This window comes from Silene latifolia, chromosome 5 (assembly GCF_048544455.1).
Source record: "Silene latifolia isolate original U9 population chromosome 5, ASM4854445v1, whole genome shotgun sequence".
Lineage (NCBI taxonomy): Eukaryota > Viridiplantae > Streptophyta > Magnoliopsida > Caryophyllales > Caryophyllaceae > Silene > Silene latifolia.
Genome location: NC_133530.1, coordinates 66,469,787 through 66,491,553, shown reverse-complemented (window position 1 = coordinate 66,491,553; position 21,767 = coordinate 66,469,787). Strand labels below are relative to the sequence as shown.

The following is a 21,767-nucleotide window of genomic DNA, read 5'->3' as shown; positions in this document are numbered from 1 at the left end:
TATTATTATTATTATTATTATTATTATTATTATTATTATTATTATTATTATTATTATTATTATTATTATTATTATTATTCCGTCTCATTCATAACTCGTAGAAATATAATATTATATATAATTATAAAATATGGGGTATTACAATCTTCCCCTCCTTAAAATGAACTTCGTCCCCGAAATTCGCCTCACTCTCTCCTTTCCTCAAGTCTCATCACCGATTTTCATGCACACTCTCTCGCCTCACATGCTTGTCTACCGTATACGTTTCTGTATAATTATCACACTTATCCCAAGGTTCTTTGTTCAACTCTCATTATTTTCTCACATTCCGTACTCTCTCTTTCCTTAATTTCTGAATTGTTACAGGTCAATCGTGTTGAGTTGGTTTCGCCAGGTCTACTAACAGTGTCGTGGGTAAAATGGAGATTGTAGCACCCACAAAAGAGCGTAGCGGTGTAGCCGAACGTATGATCCACTAAACGATTTAGCTCGAGTCCTTGAGTGAGTGACACCACTATTGTCTCAAGAGTTGAAGCGGCAATACTTGTTCCTACATCAATCAAAATACTAATAAATCGACAGCTCTGAAACAATCTACAAGGATACAATCAGTAATCAATAACTTGAATTCATCCCAAAGAAACAATCTACAAGGATTGAATAGTATTGATGCAAGTCGTATCTAGTATGATTCGCGGCATACGACTTTAGCCGGTCAAGTGTATGAACAACGTAAGAAAGGGATATTCTCCGTCTACTTGTTCCCAACGTAAGGAATTTCCCTCAAAACCCAATCCCCTTAGCTGCTGCCTTTTTTAATAGATTTGGTACCCATTTGTTGTTTACTTTGTCATTTTCCAGTAAAATTTTAGCTTTAGTGGGCTACCAGTATACTTGACCGACATTATTAAATTCATATACTATATTATGTTCAATTTACAAGTCTTCTCCGCATCAAATTCAAATTCCTGGGTTTGATCTGAAATTTCGAATATCAAGTATGAAGGAAGGAAGAAGAAGGAAAAGGGATGTATTAAGGAGCAAATTATACTCATTTGCAGCCTGTATAAAACCAGATATAAACGAAGATGAACATGCGAATATTGGTCAAAGGGGATATGAAAGAGTTGTGCATTGTAATGATCCAGATAATCCCGAAGCCCTTCAGTTGAATTACAGAGGGAATTATGTTTCTACTACTAAATACACACCTTTTAATTTCATACCTAAATCATTGTTTGAGCAATTTAGGAGAGTTGCCAACTTGTATTTTCTAACTGTAGCTTTTGTATCTTTTACTCCTTTGGCTCCTTATGCTGCTGTTAGTATTGCTTTTCCTTTGGCTTTCGTCATTGCTGCTACCATGGCTAAAGAGGCTGTTGAAGATTGGCGCCGCAAATATCAGGTAATTAGACTAGTCTAATCTTGAGCTGAGCTGTTTTGAGATATTCTCCATGACATTTAGTTTAGTTTTAATTATGCATTCTGCGATCAATTTGATAAGGACGACATCAGAGGATTAAGCTTTGCGTTACTCAATGTTGACAGAGGTGCACATATTTTGCGTAGTGAATTGTTATCTTCTTCCTTCCAATTGGTCAAAGTTTATACTTTATCCATAGGAAGTCTTGCCTATGGTAGCTTTGGCTGCGTTTCTATCAACGTTCTCACTATGTAGACCTGAGCATTCATTGTTGTTTTATGACCTGTCCCTACGCTTGTGATACGGCATACCGTCCCACAGCATCTGGTTAGTATCATCAACTCCTTCATAGCTGGATAGGCGTACAACAATAAACCTGTAACCAGAATGCCTCAACCACAAGAACTGTTAGAGTTGACGCAGTTTATAGAGGGGATAAACAGAGAGTATATTTTCGAGATGAAATGTTTTTGATTGTTATTTTCTGATTCATTGTAATCACCAACTTCTCCAACAGCTTATAAATATATATATACTTCTAAAATAGAGTTTCTAGATGACAGCCATTTAGATAATTAATGTGATAAGCAAAAGGTCTCATGCATCAACAAGAACATGTCTGATGTGATATAGATACGTACCTTGACTTCGGCAGTTAAATCTCATAGCTTTTTTGTAGTTACCAATTTTCTCTTTGTGCCACTATCCATGATTGGTTCTGCTTCTTAGGATCATTTGTGATTTGTGAATGGTGTTATTACTGTTAGTGTTTATCTTTTGTGACTAGGTAAGTCGTGGTACATATAACATAATGGTATAAAAATATGGCAATGGTCACTAGCTTTGACTAATTTTGAGTGTTTTTCTCCTCTTTCTGTAAGTTTTAGATTTAAAGCACAAAACTGGGAAATTTTGTGGGACTCCTATCTTTAATTTTCCTTTTATTTTTTGTTTTTTAATCATGGAAGAACTAATAAGGCAATATTATCATAACATGAAATAATCATCGAATGCTGTTTGGTTAAGCATCTACAATGATGACATGGGTCTGGATACCTAAAACGTGAGAAAGATGATTGTGGACACATTTCATGCAATTTTGGATGCTCCGTTTTGCAATAACCTTCGTTTGCAAGTTTATTCTCTGCAAAAAAATTGATGACTGCATTGTCTGCATATGACGTTAACTGGAAGTTATCATTCACAAACCTAGGATTGAATAATGAAAAACACAGATCAAACCAAAGCCGTGGTTTTCTGTCCTGAGAGTTGGACGAGATTCTCAGTGGCTGATCTTTCTGGGTTTAGTTATCTGCTCATACCTTTTCTAGCCGTGGATTACTGAACATAAAATTTTGGTATCTAAATCTTTTGATTATTTTGCTTATGCTTCTTTACCGCTACGTACAGACCTGGATCCATTAATGCATGCTAGAAGCATGGAGCTATTAAGTGACTATTTTCTTTTGTTAGGCTACTCCAGGAGAATCTTGCTCTCTGTTTCTTGTTGAATGTTCTGACTATTAAATGTCTGGCTTTCCTCAAATGTTTTAATGTTCAGTTTATATTATACACTTATACTTCGTTATTTAGGTGTGAAGCTCTGTATCTTTAATGGTTTCCAGTTGTGTTGCGGCCCGAAAAATCAATGTACTGTTGGTTGCAATGTGATTAGCCTTTTCACAGATAGCTTGTATTTCAATACTTTCCTTTTTTTCTCTGTAAAATTTATGCAGGACATAGAAGCCAATAATCGACTTGCTAAGGCCTACGATAGCATGCATAAAGATTTTGTTGAAACGAAGTGGAAACAGCTCAGAGTTGGCGATATAGTTAAAGTGCAGAAGGATGAATACTTTCCTGCTGATTTGCTATTTCTTTCATCAAGCTATGACGATGGGATCTGTTATGTAGAGACATCAAACCTCGATGGAGAAACTAATCTGAAGCTTAAACATGCTTTGGAAGTGACATCAAGCTTGCAGGATGAAATGTCCTTATCTCATTTTAAAGCAGTGACCAAGTGTGAGGACCCTAACGAAAATCTGTACTCTTTTATTGGGACTCTTTATTATAATGGAAAGCAGTATGCTCTTTCTCCACAACAGCTCCTTCTTCGGGACTCTAAGCTTCGAAATACCGAATTTGTGTATGGTGTGGTGATTTTCACTGGGCATGACACAAAAGTGATGCAAAATGCGGTCGATCCTCCATCAAAGAGAAGTAGAATTGAAACACGATTAGATAAAGTCATTTACGTTCTTTTTGCTATCGTGCTTTTAATGGCCTTCACTGGGTCTGTCTTCTTTGGCATTAAAACTGAGCAGGATATCTCAGTCGGAAAGTTGACGAGGTGGTATCTTCGGCCCGATAATACTCCTATCTTCTATGACCCGAAGCAACCATCTGTAGCTGCCTTTCTACATTTGCTGACTGATCTCATGCTTTATGGTTACTTGATTCCCATCTCACTGTATATATCCATTGAGATTGTCAAGGTTCTACAATGTATTTTTATAAACCAGGATCAGGAAATGTATTATGAGGAATCTGACAGACCAGCTCATGCTCGGACATCTAATTTGAATGAAGACCTTGGTCAAGTTCATACAATATTATCCGACAAAACAGGTACATTGACATGTAACTCTATGGAATTTGTCAAATGTTCCATAGCAGGCACTTCTTATGGCAGAGGGATGACAGAAGTAGAGATCTCTTTGGCAAAAAGACAAGGGCAACCAATCTCGTCTGATAACATGCCTTCCGATGGAGCGGTTAAAGGTTTTAACTTCAAGGATGAACGCATTGTGAATGGAAGATGGGTCAATGAACGCCACCCAGACATAATACAGTTGTTTTTCAGAGTATTAGCAATCTGTCACACAGCCATTCCTGATGTACATGAAGAAACAGGTGAAATTTCATATGAAGTTGAATCGCCCGATGAAGCAGCTTTTGTAATAGCTGCAAGGGAACTTGGCTTTGAATTTTTTAGAAGGACTCAGACGAGCATATCTTTGCATGAGGTAGATCACGACACTGGGCATAAGGTTGACAGGTGTGTTTTAATACATTACTTGTTTACATTTTTCCCCTTTTTTGTGCGTGATTTTTTCTTTAATTTTTAGCTATTTTTGGTCACATAGACACATGTCTATTTGAAATGGATAATATAGTAGCTGCTAGAGCTATGAAGATGAAGAAAACATTTGTTTTTGATGTGTGTGTAATGAGGATTATGGCATGGGTGTAAAGCTACTTAAAACAACTAGCTATCTAATCTAATCTAATCTATTACTATATACTCCCTCCAATTCGCTATAATGTTCCCTATTTCCCAAAACGGATTATTCAAGTAATGTTCCCCTTTCTTTTTTTGGTAACTTTTTCTCTTATTTTATTCATTTCTCTCTCCTATAATCAAACCCCACACAACTCTTTTACTCCTATTTTATTACTTTTCTTAATGTTTTGGCCCCACAACTCCTTATTTAACTCCTATTAATTCATCTCTCTCTCCTACCACCAACCCCACATTTGTCCTTTATTATTTTATAATCATCTTTCTTAAGTATTGTGCCATATTGATATGGGAACATTATGATGAATTGGAGGGAGTATAACTTGGAAACTAAGGGACTTCAATGTAATTACATAAATACTAAAAAAATCATATATTATATAGGTTAGATGTATAGAGATGTTAATTGTCTTGCATACAAATATAATAAAAAGTAGGTTGGGTTTTGGAAACTATAAAGAGAAATAAAAGCAATATTTCCAAAAGATATAATATTCCATAATTCATTAGTTTTGTACTCTAATTAGTGTATAATAATAATGATGCTCTTAAATGACATTCTATTCTAATATTTCATACTTATTTTAATATATAACTCTAATACAATTAGATAACCAACTGATAGAAAAAATTTATTTGACAAATTAAGTAACATAATTATTTAATGCAAATATTTGATATATTTATTTTAATATATAAGCCCGATAAAATTGTGTAAGTAGCAAAGTAACTTTGTTATTAGTGAAAATAATTGTAAGAACATTTGATGTTGTAAATCTGATAGTAATCACTCATTTGAGTGGCAAAAGTATCAATAATAGTAGCGGAAGTAGTGAAAGTAATAGTAGCAACAATGGGAGTAGTGAAATTAACAGTATTAAATGCGGGAATAGTGAAAGAAATAATAATGGAGGGACTAGTGAAAGTAATAGTAGTCACAAGTCACTACAGATGTAATGAAAGTAATAGTAGGAACAACGGAGAAAGTATGAAAAATTAGCTAAAAACAAGGAAATATTTTATTTATTTAAATATATGAGTGATAAAATTATAACGGGAATAGTGTATTTAACCGTAAAAATAACTGGAGTAATAAAAGAAACAACAATAATCGGAGGAGTAGTGAACATAATAGTATTAACAGGGGTTGTAGTGAAATTAATAATATTAACAACGGGGCAGTGAATGCGTCTCATAATTTGTTGATAAATTTTACATCTTATCATAATTTCAAGATATATCATAGAACATTACAGTATATTTTATAAATAGTAAATGTATGTGTTAAGCAAATCTAGCGCAATTCTATTTCATGGAAAATAAATTTAAATAGTAAACCTTATGGTGTTAAATTGTTGGTTCTAGTCCTTTAAATTTCTTCTCAAACCCAAAATCTTGAGATTTACGCTAATACTATGTATTGAATCCTCTTGTATAATACAACAACATCAGAGCCTTAATCCCAAAATGATTTGGGGTTGGCGGACATGACTCATCCTTTAGAAGAGTCACTGAGTGTGCGGCACACAGATATAGAAAGAGAAGAATAGAAGGCGAATGAGAGGTGAAATATAATACAAAAGTCAAGCTAAGCCTATAGGTAATAAAATTAAGAAAAAACAGTTTTCTTTTATAAAAACTTTGATATAAAATACAAAAAAAAAAAAAAAAAAATTCAAAATATAAGTAGAAATTAATGTCTGAAGAAAATCAAACCAAATTTGTAGATCCTTGCTTGCACATCATTCTGATTTGATTAGTAGTGCATTATTATGTGAAAGGGGAAGTGGAGTTCAAACTTACGACATTGAGTAATTGAGTTGCTCTTCTAGGAATAGGGAATATTGACTTTCCCTCCACTGTCAATTTGGTTGCACAAATTCCCTTGTTTGGTTAGTAAATAAGGTTAAAGGGAAACGGAGGGGGAGGGAATGGGAGGGATCCATTTCCCCTCTTAAAAGCCTAAATGATGTTGAAACAAAATCCCTCCAACTTAGGAAAAAAATTGAAGGAAAACCTTTTACTTCACACCTCCCATCGAGGCTACATCCTAAAACCAATTGGTGATAGGAGTAGTTGCCCCTTGGTTTAAAAAGTAGTGAACTCCCTCATTTTACCAATATGGGACACTCACATGTGAGTAAACCACAAATAGGAGCTCTTAACATCCACAATTGGTTGACCTCTGCCAACGGAAATCTATATCACGAAACAACCCACAAAAACGAGTGTTTTTACTTCGACCTAACAACCCAGAAGGTGGCCACAAAAGCATAAAGCTAAAGAACTTTCTTCTCCTTCATTCCTAGCCCAACATAGTAAGTTTATAAATGATCCGTGATTCCAGAAAGACAAACCCAAGTCTCACCTCGAACATGCAAGAATAGCATCATAATATTCATACAGGCTATGTTGCATGAAAATTCAGATGGGAAGACAACGGCTAAAATTTCAGAACAGAGAGATTTGGCGACTATGGTGAGTCAGAGGAAGTAAATTGTATGTAGATATATACTTTTATATGGAGTATATCAAACTAAATGACAAGTGGAGAAGAAGAAAGAGTTCAAAGACATTAGAATCAACATGTTAAGGATTAAGTCTAGCTTGCTTATCTTCAAATTATAATTTTTGTTAGACTGTATAAGACTTATGTTTGATATTTGAAAGTTCATCGTTTATCCGTCAAATGTCCCAAAACTCGCTATCATCTTGACATATTGCATGAATTCTTGAGCGTCCGACTCATTCTCCGTGTGCTTATCTTTTTATTTGACTCAGTGTCAGTTATGGACATGCTGGCTTGCTGGCTGATATATTACTTAGTGCTACATAGTAGTTGTACATGGTCTATATATCATTGTTTTGAAGCGAAGGGATATAGAACCTCTAGTCATCGACATGTTGGTCTTCAAACTCTGTTCACCATTGTCATGGTGTTTTCCACTTTACCAAAAATGCGTCTTGTTGTCCATTTGGAGTCTAGATCGAACATATGGTTATTATCAAAGTTGTAGAATGATGAGCTATTGGCCCATAAATTTGTCTATTTTGCTTATGTTGCTTTAGCTTATGGCTTGATTTGAAGTAATTTGAAGCGTTGGAAATTGGTCTCAACACGATTTATCTCAGCTAAAATGGTCTTTTAGCAAGGGCGGATCCCGGAATTTAGTATACGGTGGGCTAGAAAATATTGCTCATTGATAAAAATAAATGTTCTAAAATGCTATAGTAACTTGAAATTTATAATTATAAACATGCTTTACCTTATACTACTACATTTTAGCGTCATTTTCGTGATATTTGAGTCAACTTTAAATTATGAACTTTGTGATTTTATTGACATTATACTACTGAAGTCTCAAGTATTTGTGCACTAAATAAGCTTATAGCCTTATATGTATATATAACTATTTCGAATTATTTCAGTGATGAACCATTAAAGATATATTGTGCTGAGATTGTATTTTATGTATCAGTTTTTGTGATATTTGAGTCAGGTTCAATATTATCAATCTTTTGGGAAATAACACTATCACTTAAGAGTAATAAGACTCGACAAAATTATTAATTATATTAGGCTCGGAAAAGAGGAGATAATGTAAACAAAGAAAAGTAAAAGAGTCTCGTGAAATAAATGTACACCCAAAATAAATTTATGTAAGGTAAATAAACAGACTATGAAGTATTGGGGTGGCCAGATGTGTATCCCCTAGGCCAAACAGCCAGAAATGCAAGTACTGCAATACATAATGTAAAATTTGATAGTAAAAATAAAATAAAAGTCCCTTATGCTGGGTTTCAAACTCACAAACAAATTATTGGTAGACACATGTTTTACCACCAGACCAAGTGTAGTACCTTGCATTCAGTTTAACACGTTATTATGTATAACTTTTTTCTCCATAAACAGGTTGGGCTCCAGCCCATATAGCCAATGGGCTGGATCCGCCCCTGTCTGTTAGTAGTGGATAGTAGCCCTTGGGTATTAGTCACAACTCGTATTCATTTAGAATTCGATCCCTAGGTTGGATCGGGGGCAAACGCCCTTGAATAGTTTACATTTCAATTCCTTCCCGATGCAATCGGTATTTGATTAAAACATAGAAACCATTTTTTTCTTTCGCAGAACTCTGAATTTTTTGTCCATGCGTTTATGGTTTTAGTGACATTAGATGGTTATATTTAGAATATATTTTTCCATATTAATATATTATCTTTTGTGGACTATCCAGCCCAAGTTAAAAAGACAAAAAAACAGTGCTTTAAGTAGTCTTGTGACTCCACCCCTCTTTATTTACTCTTTCTCTGTTAGCTTTGCTTTGTCTATTGACATTCGTGGAAGTGTGTAATAATCATCGTGGGGCGGGCATCCAAAAAACAGCCTTTGTGTCTCGTTCAACATGTGTAATTTTGTGTACATCTTACCCCCTTACTTACCATTGGCAGGAGCCTTTGAGGCATTGGGTAATTTTGTTATTGTTGCATAAGCCATTATTCATAATTTTATTGAGCTGACTTCACATCTCTTGAGCTGTTCGGTTACGACATGGAGAGGACATATTGCTAGTTTTATTATTTCAATTTCACATTGTTCGTGTTCTTTTTAGGGTATTGTTCATTGCAGTGCGTATTTTACTCATTTAAGTATGCTTATTCCAATTTTACCCCTTTCATTTCCCACCTTACAAAAAAAAACTCTTCATTCTCTCCTCTCTATTCATTGCAGTACACCAACATCATCAATTCTACGTCAATGCAATAACAAGTAACAATACTACGAAAATATGAATATTAGAATACAGAATTTGCATTCGATAATCAATACACAATCAATTAGTATGTCTATTGCAATCAATTGGTATTAACAACGGATAAATATTAAGAAAATTGGGCAATTGTAGGCTAGTAGCACTTGCATTGAAATCACGATGTTGAAACAATGATCAATTCAATGATAAAATTACACATGGTCAATTAATGTACAGCGTAACCGAGTGTCAGCGACACTAATTAATCCATCCATATGCTAATGATGGTAAGCGCTAAACAATCAAGAGCAAATCACTGGCAATTGACTTATAATCCCTCAAACCTTAATTTCTTAGTCAAAAAATCAAACGAAAACCGGGGAAAAAACTTTAAGACGATAATTCAACTATAATAATGTATCGAAATAATTGTTTTCTAATACTATTAATCTATAATTGAATAGAGATGTTGAATTAGAGGAGATTTGTTTAGGGTTTGATATTGGGAAAAATTGAATTTTTTTATGTCAAGGCCTCAAGGGTATGAGATGGAAAATTATGTCAAAAGAGTACTTAATTGAGTAAAAAGCATACTGCGAAAATAAACCTTTTTTTTATTGCTGTCTTATAAACATGTTTCCTGTTTTTACAGGGTTTACGAACTTCTTCATGTGCTAGAATTCAGTAGCTCTCGCAAAAGAATGTCTGTAATTGTTCGCAATGAAGAAAATAAGCTTTTTCTCTTTAGCAAAGGCGCGGACAGGTTAGGGATCACATATCACTCTATTTCTTGGTGTAGAAATGGTAGTAGGTTTTATTTGCTGAGGTATCTTACATATTTCATGCTTTCAGCGTCATGTTTGAAAGACTTTCTGAAAAAGGGCGGACATTTGAAGATGAGACAATGGCTCACGTTAAGAAGTATGCAGAGGCAGGTTTAAGAACCTTGATTCTTGCATTTCGTGAGCTTAACGAGAACGAGTATAGGGAGTGGGAAGAGGAGTTTTTGAAGGCGAAAACTTCGGTGAGTGCAGACCGGGATTCTCTGGTGGAGGCAGCTGCTGAAGAAATTGAAAAGGAGTTGATCCTTCTGGGTGCTACTGCTGTAGAGGATAAACTGCAAAAAGGGGTATATGAGTAAACTGTATCTTTAATTTGATATTACATGCCAAATCGGTGTTGACATGGTTCGGGTTCAATTCGGTTCCAAAATGGATTCAAGTACATAAAACACTACTGGGTTTAATAAATAATGCATTCTGTTGACCTCATTAGCTAAGGAACTTTGGCACCGACCGATCCCCGAACCATGAAACTATGCTTCAAATCCTTACATTGTTGCATTGAGGTATAGAAGTCCGTAATTAAAAGTTGACAAGTCATAAGTAGTTCAGCTTCGTTTGTTGTTCCTAATAAAAAGTGGTTAGAGTTGTATGATGCATATACAACAAAAATTTAGGAACTTAAGGCCTCGTCTCCTGTGAGAAAAGAGCCAAATCCATTCTATGTATCTCCAGAGGTTCATTCCAAAATATACCAAAACTATCATCCCCTGTAAAGTCTGTGTTTTGATCTCCTGCTGCCACCATTCCAACAAAATAGTTGATAAGAAAAATTGCAGGATGTTTCTGCATTGTTTCAATTTCCCTTCTTTTTTTAACTTATGAATCCCATGTAAAGTCTTGTGCCTTACTGGTCACAGGTTCCAGAGTGCATTGACAAGCTTGCTCAGGCAGGTATCAGGCTGTGGGTTCTAACAGGAGATAAGATGGAAACAGCCATTAATATTGGGTAATATGGCAGTATCTCTATTGTGTTTTTTCTATCGGACATCTTTTATATTATCTCAGTCTTTTTAGTAACCGACATGAAATCTTGCAGGTATGCTTGTAGCCTGTTGAGGCAAGGGATGAAGCAGATTGTGATCTCACTAGATGCTTCAGAAATTGTTGCACTGGAAAAACATGGAGACAAGGAGGCCATTGCAAAGGTATGTAGTCTGTGTTTCGATTCTCAAATTATAGGCCAAAACTCCACGATAAAATGTTAACAGAATTGATTTCATCTCAGGCTTCTTTGGAGAGCGTTAGAAAGCAAATAAGTGATGGCAAGACTCAGATTAGTTTAGCCAGAGGAGCGTTGGTTGAATTTGGTTTGATAATTGATGGAAAATCTCTTGCTTTTGCCCTGAACAAGGATTTGGAAAAATCATTTCTGGATCTGGCAACTAGCTGTGACTCTGTTATATGCTGCCGTTCATCACCTAAACAAAAAGCTCTTGTAAGTTCTTTCTCATGAGGAGTACAATAAGCTTCTACAAGGTTCTAGTGAACTGGCGACTGCAGTTTTTACAAATTCAAAGTAATCTGATTAAACTAGATGATGTGCAGGTGACAAGATTGGTGAAAACGGGAACAGGGCAAATAACTCTAGCCATTGGTGATGGGGCAAATGATGTTGGTATGATTCAAGAGGCCAACATTGGAATAGGGATTAGCGGTGTTGAAGGGATGCAGGTGAAGTTTGTTATTTTGTTACTCTTTATTATGCTTGCTCAAGTGTTAAATATCCTCCGTTAAAACAGTTTTGACTTTTTATTTAACAACAGAAAAGAACTGAGTAAAACGGAAACTTCTATCATGGTATTCCTGGTAAAAATGCTTTTTCATCATTGTTATCCACAATATATGATCTGAACTAAACTGAACTTATAGGATCTGAACTGAACTTATAAGATCCGAACTTAAATTAACTTAATTTAATTTAACTTAACTTAATTTAATTTAATTTAATTTTGTTGTTGTTGTTGTTGTTTTTGTTGTTGTTGTTGTTGTTGTTGTTGTTGTTGTTCATACATTATACTACGATTACATTACGATAAAAGATAAATCACATATTACATCTTTTTTTCTAATCATTAATTTCCATATTATCATAATCCTCATCCCTTTCATCTTACTCTCACTCTCGACAACGAATCCATAACCTCGCCAAATGTTTTTGACTATGTTGTTTCGCACCTCATGGTCTTCTTCCGCTTTTTATCAAACATGCCCGAATCTACTGTTCCTTGAATGTTCACGCCATGTTGTATAATAGGTATTCCAAGAGTTTGCATCCTTATAAAATTATAGAGTTGAATGTAGAAACAATGATCGACATTTGATACTTAGATGATATTTGGGGCATATTTTTTAACACCTTCCATCTTTTCTTCAATTGACCAAATGACATTTCAAGTATACATAATTAAGAAATAAAGAATTCCGTTTAATGTAAAAAGAAGCACGAAAATCAGAAATTGGACATTAAATAAGATCAAAACGTACCTTGGTGAAACGAACAATGGTGATGAAGGAGGTGATTAATGGGAGAGGTGATAATTAGGTGAGGGAGAGGAGTGTGGTAAATGTATTGAGTTTATGAGGGGAGTGAATAATTTGTGTTATTAATGAGTGAACTCACGGTGAAATTATTAAGGTTTTTTTTTTTGTTTAAATTATTATGTGTATCGAATAATTAATATGAAATGTTTTTGTATCGGTTTTTAAAAATAATACTCCGTATATAATTTTTCCTCGAATCAACTTATAAGATCTCGAATCGAACTTATAGGATCTAAAGTGAACTTATAGGATCCAAGTGAAATCATGAATAAGTGAGAATCAATCAAGTCAATCATGTGTCAATCTCGAATCGAATCGAATCGAATCAATCGAATCAATCGAATCGAATCAATCAATCGAATCAATCAATCAATCAATCAATCGAATCGAATCGAATCGAATCGAATCGAATCAATCAATCGAATCAATCAATCAATCAAGTCCAAAAGAACAGGGCCTTAGTGTCTTGAAAAGTGAGGAGGATATATATATAGAATCAGTGACCGCCAGATTGAAGAAATCAGCGACTCATATTAAACTCCCTATACTTCAGTCAACACAACATCAGCCACTAGGCCGACCACCCAAACATGCCGGTCTGCCATCGCCGGAGGCTTGACACGGCCTCATTGGCGCCGGCGACTGTTATCCCGCTCCCTTGGCCTAACTTCCTATTTACTGTTATCCCCAATCTCCTCACTTACGGCACCGTCGGTGAGCAACGATTCCCTCAGCAAACCACCGGTGACCACCCCTATGCCTCCTCTCCCCTGACGACCAACTCGACACTAATTGTGTTTCGACCAAATATGTTGGTGATGGAATGGGTCGAATGAGGTGGATCTGGTGAGCTGTACAGCTGTGCGCTATTTTTGAGGTTTTTGTGGTAGTTGGTTGTTGTCGTTTGGTGAGTGGTTGTCTTGGGGAGTGGCGATAATGTGCTTGTTTTAGGATTAGTGGTGGTTGTCGTGGGAATGATGGGCAGGTGGTGGTGTGGTATAGTCGGTGGTGGTGGTAGTGGTAGTGGTAGTGGACTAGTGGTACGTTGTTAGTCAGTGGTGGTGGTGGTTAAAGTGTGGTGGCGGTGAGTATGGACGATTATGGTTTGGGGGTGGTTACACAAAATAGCATCCCAGATACACATAATATTACTCTATATACACAAATTAATTTGTCTATTTTGAGTACTGATTTGTGTATCTAGGGTACTATTATGTGTATATGAGAATTTCGCACTGTTCACCACCGTTATGACACAAAAAGATTTACATTTACAATTAATATTTTCACAAATATACATTTTAGACAAAAATTAGTAATATATAAATGCAAAAAGATATGGTCAAAGTGTGACCTAGGAAACCTTGTAATGTCAAATGGGAAGAGTGTATAATTACGAAGAGAGGAGGAATATAATTATTTGTCACTTAATTTATGCCGTAATTACGTGTTTGATAATATGGATAGTATAATAAGGGAATAGTGATGAATTTGATGCACTAATTTAGATGGAAATATCCAAAACGGGATGAAGTGAATGATTGCCATTGAAAATCGCTCACTTTCCTTAATCGGTTTAGTTACCGCTCATTACCAACCCGTTCATCTATTTTACTATGACTTGGTTACGAATAGAGGGGACAATCGGGTCAAGTCGGGTTGGGTCATATCGGGCCAGACTACAGGTTGGGTCATTTCGGGTCAAATGATGTATCGGGTCGGGTCATTATCGTCTTATGAGATTTAGTCATTTTTATCGCATTACTTCAATTTTAAACAACAACAACAACATCAGAGCCTTAATCCCAAAATGATTTGGGGTCGGCTGACATGAATCATCCTTTCGAACCGTCCATGGGTGAACGCACGCCTCAAAATGCGAATAAAAAAGGGAAGATGAAAAACAAAAAGGGAGAACGAAAATGTAATGGAAGGTCAAGGTGAACTTAGAGGTTTTAAAATCGAATTCCGTCTTTCTTTTATAAAAACTTAAAATTTAAATCGAGAGAAAAGATTAAAGCGATTTTTAAAAACCGAAATAGAGTTAAGGATCCTTGGACCGTAAAAACTATAAGAAAGTGGTTGTTGAAAAAATGTGTAATAAAGGAGAGAAAAATAAATAAATTAATTTCTTTAAATTAAATAAATAAAAAAACACTAAATCTGTCAAAAACATCAAATACTTCAATTTTAAATCATTAAAATTAGTTTTTCGACCATTGTTTGGTTTAGTTACTTCATTATTAAGTCAAACATATTAAACTGAACATTAAATCACTTTCATTTTAATCAATATTAATCTTAATAATTGTCGGGTCGGGTTTGGGCCCAGGCTCGGGTTACTGATTATTGTCTGGTTACGGGTTGCAATATTTTGCTTGGGTTCGGGTCGGTTTCTGGTTGCAATATTCACGGGTTCAGTCGGATCGGGGTTGCTCGGGGTTGCTCGGGGTTGCTGAGGTTCGGGTCGATTCAAGCTTGTCAGCTCTAGTTACGAGTGTTAGGTACATATCCAAAATTATCCAAGAGTCTGACTCGGCGTGACTACAATCTTTTACACAAGACCCTGTCTTAAAATGTCTTAAAAATGAGGATAGAGGTACATGGCAGTATGACACTTTTTCAAAACAAAAATCTTATCTTTATTAATTTAGAAGACAATGCTGAATGGAGAATGCGCCACATCATTTCCACAATTTTTTTTTTTTTGGAAATTCAGGTTATGGTGGGTCCCGTTCGTTGGTGTGCAAAGAATTTATTTCTTCAAATCGTTGCCAATACAACCATGCGACAATTTCCGTCTTAAAAAAAAATTTATGAAATAATTACATACAATCGGAATAAATGAAATTAATTGCATATAATCGGAATGAATTACAAATCGGAATAAATGAAATAAATTACATATAATCGGAATGAATTACATAATTAATAATAAAATTGCATAATTAATAATAAAATTATATATAATTACGGGAATGAATTACATATAATGGGAATATATTACATAAATTAATGAAATTAATTATTACAAACAATGCGAATAAATTAAATAACTTAAATAATTTTTAAAATTAAATAGTACATGTTGTTGAGCCTTAATGAGAGATCTATGTGTCGAATATGGTGAAACTTTTACTGATGTTAATCCGTCTGTAACCGGAAATGAACATTCACCCGGTAGTTGTGGTTTTAACGCATCCTATTTACGTGGAGAATGTTCATTTTCAGCTAGATCACTGATCTACATTAAACATGTAGATCAGTGATATAGAACTATTAGATAATTACAATAGAAATGTAAAAATAAAATATTCATCAAAAAACATTCATATCGTCCTAAATACAAACCCGTGCAATTTTGCACGGGTTTAAAACTAATACACTTCTAAACTTGAATTATTTCACTTTTTATGGATACCATTTCATGCATGCCCTCTTCTTTTGTGGTGGAGCCCCATTAGTTCAGCTTTCCAGGAGAAGTAGCGAAGAGTCGAAGTGTCGGGTACGGAATCCATTACTCATCCTAAAAGTGAAGAGTCGAAGTAACATAGCCGCTCATCATTGGCCTTAATTTCATGAATTGTGACTACTACTCAAACTCCGTTATAGATATTGACATGGGTGTGATCCAAGTGACGGATCTTCATGACTCAAATTTTAGACACGGTGACTCTCTCGTAAAATGAGGATACAACTATACAACTACAGGGGCACATATTCAAAATATGAAGTTAAATTTAAATATGAGATATTTAGTGGTTTTAATGTCAAATTTCGAGATTTTGAGACACAATGCTAAAAACTGTCAAAAATCATATCATATGCTCCGTATATCCGCCCCCTCCTACTTTTGTCATGAAAGACTTTTTTCTCCGCTAAAAGAAATGTCGGATTGGCAAGTACTGAGTAAGGATCCCATACCCATTTGCTTGATTGTCATGCCAAACACGGTTGCCCCAAAACTGAGGAATCACAGTCACATCGATTGTGACTTTAGACTTAATGTTCACTGCAGGCTGCTATGTCAAGTGATTTCAGTATTGCTCAGTTTCGCTTTCTGGAACGTTTGTTGCTTCTGCATGGGCACTGGTGTTATAGGCGTATATCAATGATGGTAAATTAACTCACTTTTTTGTTTTTTTTCCCTTATTTTCTTATCCCGTGTATGAATTTATTTACTGTACTTCATTTATCTTTTTGGTTGTGTTAAGAAAGGTAAAGAAACTCCTGGGTACCTTTTGAGGGGAGAGTTATGATAGGAAGGTTCCTGATTTCAAGATTTCAACAGAGTTGGTGTGGTTTGACATTTTGAAGATTGTTTTTAATGATTTTATACTTTTACATGCAGATATGCTATTTTTTCTACAAGAACATAACATTTGGGTTAACTCTTTTTTGGTTTGAAACACATTCTGCCTTCTCTGCTCAGCCTGCTTATAATGATTGGTACATGTCAACCTACAATGTCTTCTTCACTGCACTTCCAGTTATTGCACTTGGTGTATTCGATCAGGATGTTTCTGTACGACATTGCCTCCAGGTACAGTTTTACAGACAATCTCCTTGAAGCACATGACCATTAACTGTGTCAAACTCGAGGGTGTGTTTGGGTAGGAGAATTTGGAGGGAAAGGGAGGGATGTGATTTCCTTTGTTTGCTTATCTAAATTGATGTGGAGGGATTTGGAGGGGATCTTATTTGGATCCCTCCATTTCCCTCTTACAAGGCAAGTTAAAATCTCTTGAGCAGGGACTTGGAGGGAAAACTCTCCCCCTCCCTTCCCTCCCCCTTCCTTTCCCTCCTTCCCCTTCCATTTTTATATACAAACAAGCCCTTAAACTCTCACCCTATGTTACTCAGTCTAGGGTATGAGCAATGGCGGATCTACATACCTGGTCCACGGGATACCAATAACTAATTTTCGTTTTGTGTATCTTGTCCATTTTGGGTAGAAATAAAATAAATTTTAACTATGTAAAAATAGCTTTTGCATTTTCATTGGTCCCTCGAAAGAAAATAGAAAATTTTCTGGAACCGTCAATGCATACGAGTGTCACTAGTGTCAGGCCCTAGTACAAATTCAAGTGTCGGGACTTGCCCTGCCTCAAATTAGAGACACTACGAACCTTGTGCTAAAACGAGGATATGAGTAAAAAAAATACTCGTATGTTTTTGAGTCTTTAAAATGTAATTGAGAGATGATTGAGATACTTAGTCAAAAATCATGCTATATGGTCTTCCTCTATTTTTGTCACCCAAGCCTCCATTTCTATCTATAGTAAGAGAAGTTTTGGGTCAGTAAGATTGTGTCAGATGGTATTGAGTATTGACCCCAAGACAGTTGAGTCCAAGTAACATTGTTCTCTGATGACTTTGATATTGCAGCACCCTTTCTTGTACAAAGAGGGTCTCCAAAACATCCTTTTTAGTTGGCCCCGGATACTTGGCTGGATGTTTAATGGTTTCATGGCCTCCATTATCATCTTTTTCTTCACCACGACCGCCTTGTGGAACCAAGCTTACCGCCATGATGGCCAAGTGGGCGACTTCTCGGTATTTGCAGCGACTATGTACAGTTGTGTCGTTTGGTCTGTCAACTCTCAAATGGCGCTCGCAATCAACTATTTCACCTGGATACAACATGTCGTCATTTGGGGTAGCATCGCTTTCTGGTACATATTCCTGATGATTTATGGGCATTTTCCTCCGACATTCTCGAAGACTGCTTATCGCGTACTAGAGGAGGCCTGCGCTCCTAGTCCGATATATTGGTTGGTTATTTTCTTGGTTGTGGTGACCACTCTTCTTCCTTATCTCACTTTCAGAGCTTTCCAAATACGGTTTTGGCCAATGCCTCATGATATTATTCAACTCGAAGGCAAACAATATACAAATGGTGATGTTACTAGTTTACTGCTTGCAAGCTCAGGGGATGGATCGGATAGCCGGGATCAGAGATTGAGGCATTAGTATTTAGAATGCTATGAATTTCAACAATTTGGTTTGGAACTAAATAGGGAGTAGAGAGAAAGAGGGAGTATATACTAAAAACTTTTGTTCTTATGGTGTAGAGCGAAGTGAGACAGTAATATACCGGTACCTAACTTGTGTATATAGTCTAATTCATTTGTCTTTTTCACAAACGGTTTTTACTTTTCTTTCATACGTCTCTTTTACGATTATACCCTTGTCATTTTTTCTTTCCTCCCTCCAATTGATTTTTTCCAACTCCCTTTCTTCACCTATCCTCTTCACCTCCCTCTGGAAACCCCTTCCGTTCAACCTTACTCTTACTCTGACGACCCATGCTCCGATAAGCATGCACCAGCCGACCCCGGCGTTCCCTTTCTCCCGACTACATACTCTTGTCCACCACCATTACCATTACCATTATTATTATTATTATTATTATTATTATTATTATTATTATTATTGTTGGTAGAAAAGAGTAAGAGAACCAAAAAATCAACCTCTCCCATTCTCGTTTTCTGGAGTGTGCCCTACCACCACCATTTGAATGCATTTTGTGCCAATCAAGTGTTTGGTACTTTGGGACAAAAATAGTTACACCAAGTCGACAATTTGGAACCAAATTAGTGCCAATTAAGTGTTTTAAACATGCTGTATAATTGTATTTACAATACTTGCAGCAAGTATGGACTGTTACCAATTGATAAACGTAAACCCTAATAATTTGAACAAAATTTATTAATAATTGATAAACAACAAAATTAATTCACTAAATGAAAAATCAAATTCATTACTCAAGTTTTTAGAACAATTAAATTCGACAGGAAAAAGTACATAAAAAACTTAATTTGTTTAGGTTTAGCTAAAAGGATATTATGTGGAAAGTTAATGAAAACGTCTATGTGAAATATTAAAGTTTTTATGTGAAAAAGTAATTCCGTTCTGAAAATTTAATTCTGTTTTAGTGTTGTCGCGGCAAGTTTGAAATTCTGATTAATTCATGCTTATTCCAACTTTTGGTTTTTGAGTTACCCTATTGTTTTCACTTAATACCTTACTAGGTTGAACGTCCGTGCGTTGCAACGGAGTAATTAACTTAAGTTGGAAATCACTATTGTAGAGACAATAATACAAACTCTTAAGAGCTCTCTTTCACAATACTTAAGAGGCTCAAAAGATTTTGGGTTAATACTCAAGTTCTAAAGATAACTTTTATTTATAATCATAGGATCAACCCACCTTATGTTAAATCTTCCGATGTGGGACGATTCAACTATTTATACGTAGTATATTCACCACACCAACATTATTTTTCAATGTGGAACAAATAACATACTAGGAAATGCACCATCTTTTTCGCACCGAGTTCGACATCCAACCTAAATCCCAAAATAAGGACAATTGCTACTCATTATACTCCCTCCATACCACATCAATGGTAACATTAACTTTTTCACACTTGTCGATACACGTTTTGCAACGTGAATATCTTTAGTTATACATTATTAAAAATTATAAAAAAATTGATATTCTTATAGCATTCATGACGATAAATTAAACAAGATCTCACATGACTATATTTTATCTAATAGATTAAGAATAATATCAAAAATTCCCTACGATCATGAATAGTACCAAGATTCTCAATGTTACCATTGGTGTGGTATGGAGGGAGTATCTAATAGATATATTTATATTTATCCTATTTATTAAAGCAACAACCATAAAGCATAGGTGTCGCTCTGTGGTTAAAAGCCAATTATTCAAAGTGGGGCCTCTTCTTTGCTAATTTTAAGGAGCCACGTTCTTTTACGGATTTAATTAAATTTGATTTGTTGCTTGCCAATATAAATTTTTCAGTCAATCGGTTACAATTATCAATGTTGTCAGGATCGAGATCCTACTTTGGATCGAAGAGGGGTGGTAGGATCGGATCGCAGGATCGAATCGTAAGATCCTACAAATAGCTTGGATAAACAAGTTTATGTAAACTATTTGGTATAATTTGTGATGTATAATGTTAAAAAGTTTATTTAATGACATGAAAGTCTTAATAATCATATCAATATATTACATATCAATACTATATATTAAATCCAGAAACCAAGGGACTTCAATGTAATTAAATAAATTTATACAAATTAATTATACTATATAGTTTTAAATCAATAACACTGTGTGATGGACATGAATAAGGGGCTTCAATGTAAATATTATATAGTTTTGGTTGAAGTATAAATTTAGAGAACACCGGAATATGGTAATTTTCCTTAAAATAAACATGTCCTACTTATGGTATTAATTAGTATAAAGATGTTAATTATTTTAACATAAACAAATATAATAAAAGTATATTATATTTTGGAAACTTTTAAAAAGTATATAAATCAAGTTAGACTAGTATTGGTGCCCGGCTTCGTCCGGGCTACCTCTACTTACCATTATTTTTTTTTTCATTAAATAAAATTACTTAAAGTTGCATAACCCATAAATTTATCAATAATATAACTTTTTATGACATATCCTAAAATTACGATGAAATAAATTTTGAGACAAATTCACTACTCCCGCTATTAATATTTTACTCTTATTAATGAAACAATAGTAATAACATTTCACTACTTTCCCGTAATCATTGTTACTTTCACTACTCCCACCGTAATTATTGTTAATGTCACTACTGCCGCATTAATATTGGTAATTTCACTACTTCCGCCGTAATTATTATTACTTTCACTATTGCCGCATTAATATTGATTATTATTACATCTAATAAACTATAAAGTTTAATAAAATTGCATTAATTTTAAATTTAATACTCCATTTATCTCAATCATTTGTTATATATTGTATTTAGCACAAAGACCAAGGAAATGCAAGTGGATGTCTAATAAAGTAATATAATATTATTATTTCATCCACTTGCACAC

The 21,767-nt window shown here is 34.9% G+C and overlaps 1 protein-coding gene across 2 annotated transcripts; it reads left to right on the top strand.

Annotated features, from left to right (window-relative positions):
* Positions 1–447: 447 nt before the first annotated feature.
* On the top strand, positions 448–19,010 carry LOC141657484 (putative phospholipid-transporting ATPase 8). Of its 2 annotated transcripts, XM_074464734.1 has the most exons (12): positions 448–769; positions 1,327–1,405; positions 3,160–4,484; positions 10,131–10,241; positions 10,331–10,607; positions 11,181–11,269; positions 11,360–11,468; positions 11,549–11,758; positions 11,869–11,994; positions 16,883–16,981; positions 17,216–17,407; positions 18,253–19,010. In XM_074464734.1, exons 2-12 carry the CDS (start codon positions 1,364–1,366, stop codon positions 18,835–18,837), a joined length of 3,165 nt encoding a protein of 1,054 aa, XP_074320835.1. In that variant the 5' UTR covers positions 448–769; positions 1,327–1,363; the 3' UTR covers positions 18,838–19,010. The 2 variants fall into 2 exon arrangements, with proteins under 2 accessions (XP_074320835.1, XP_074320834.1); XM_074464733.1 differs by lacking the exon at positions 448–769 and having other exon boundaries at positions 882–1,405.
* The last annotated feature ends 2,757 nt before the right edge of the window (positions 19,011–21,767 follow it).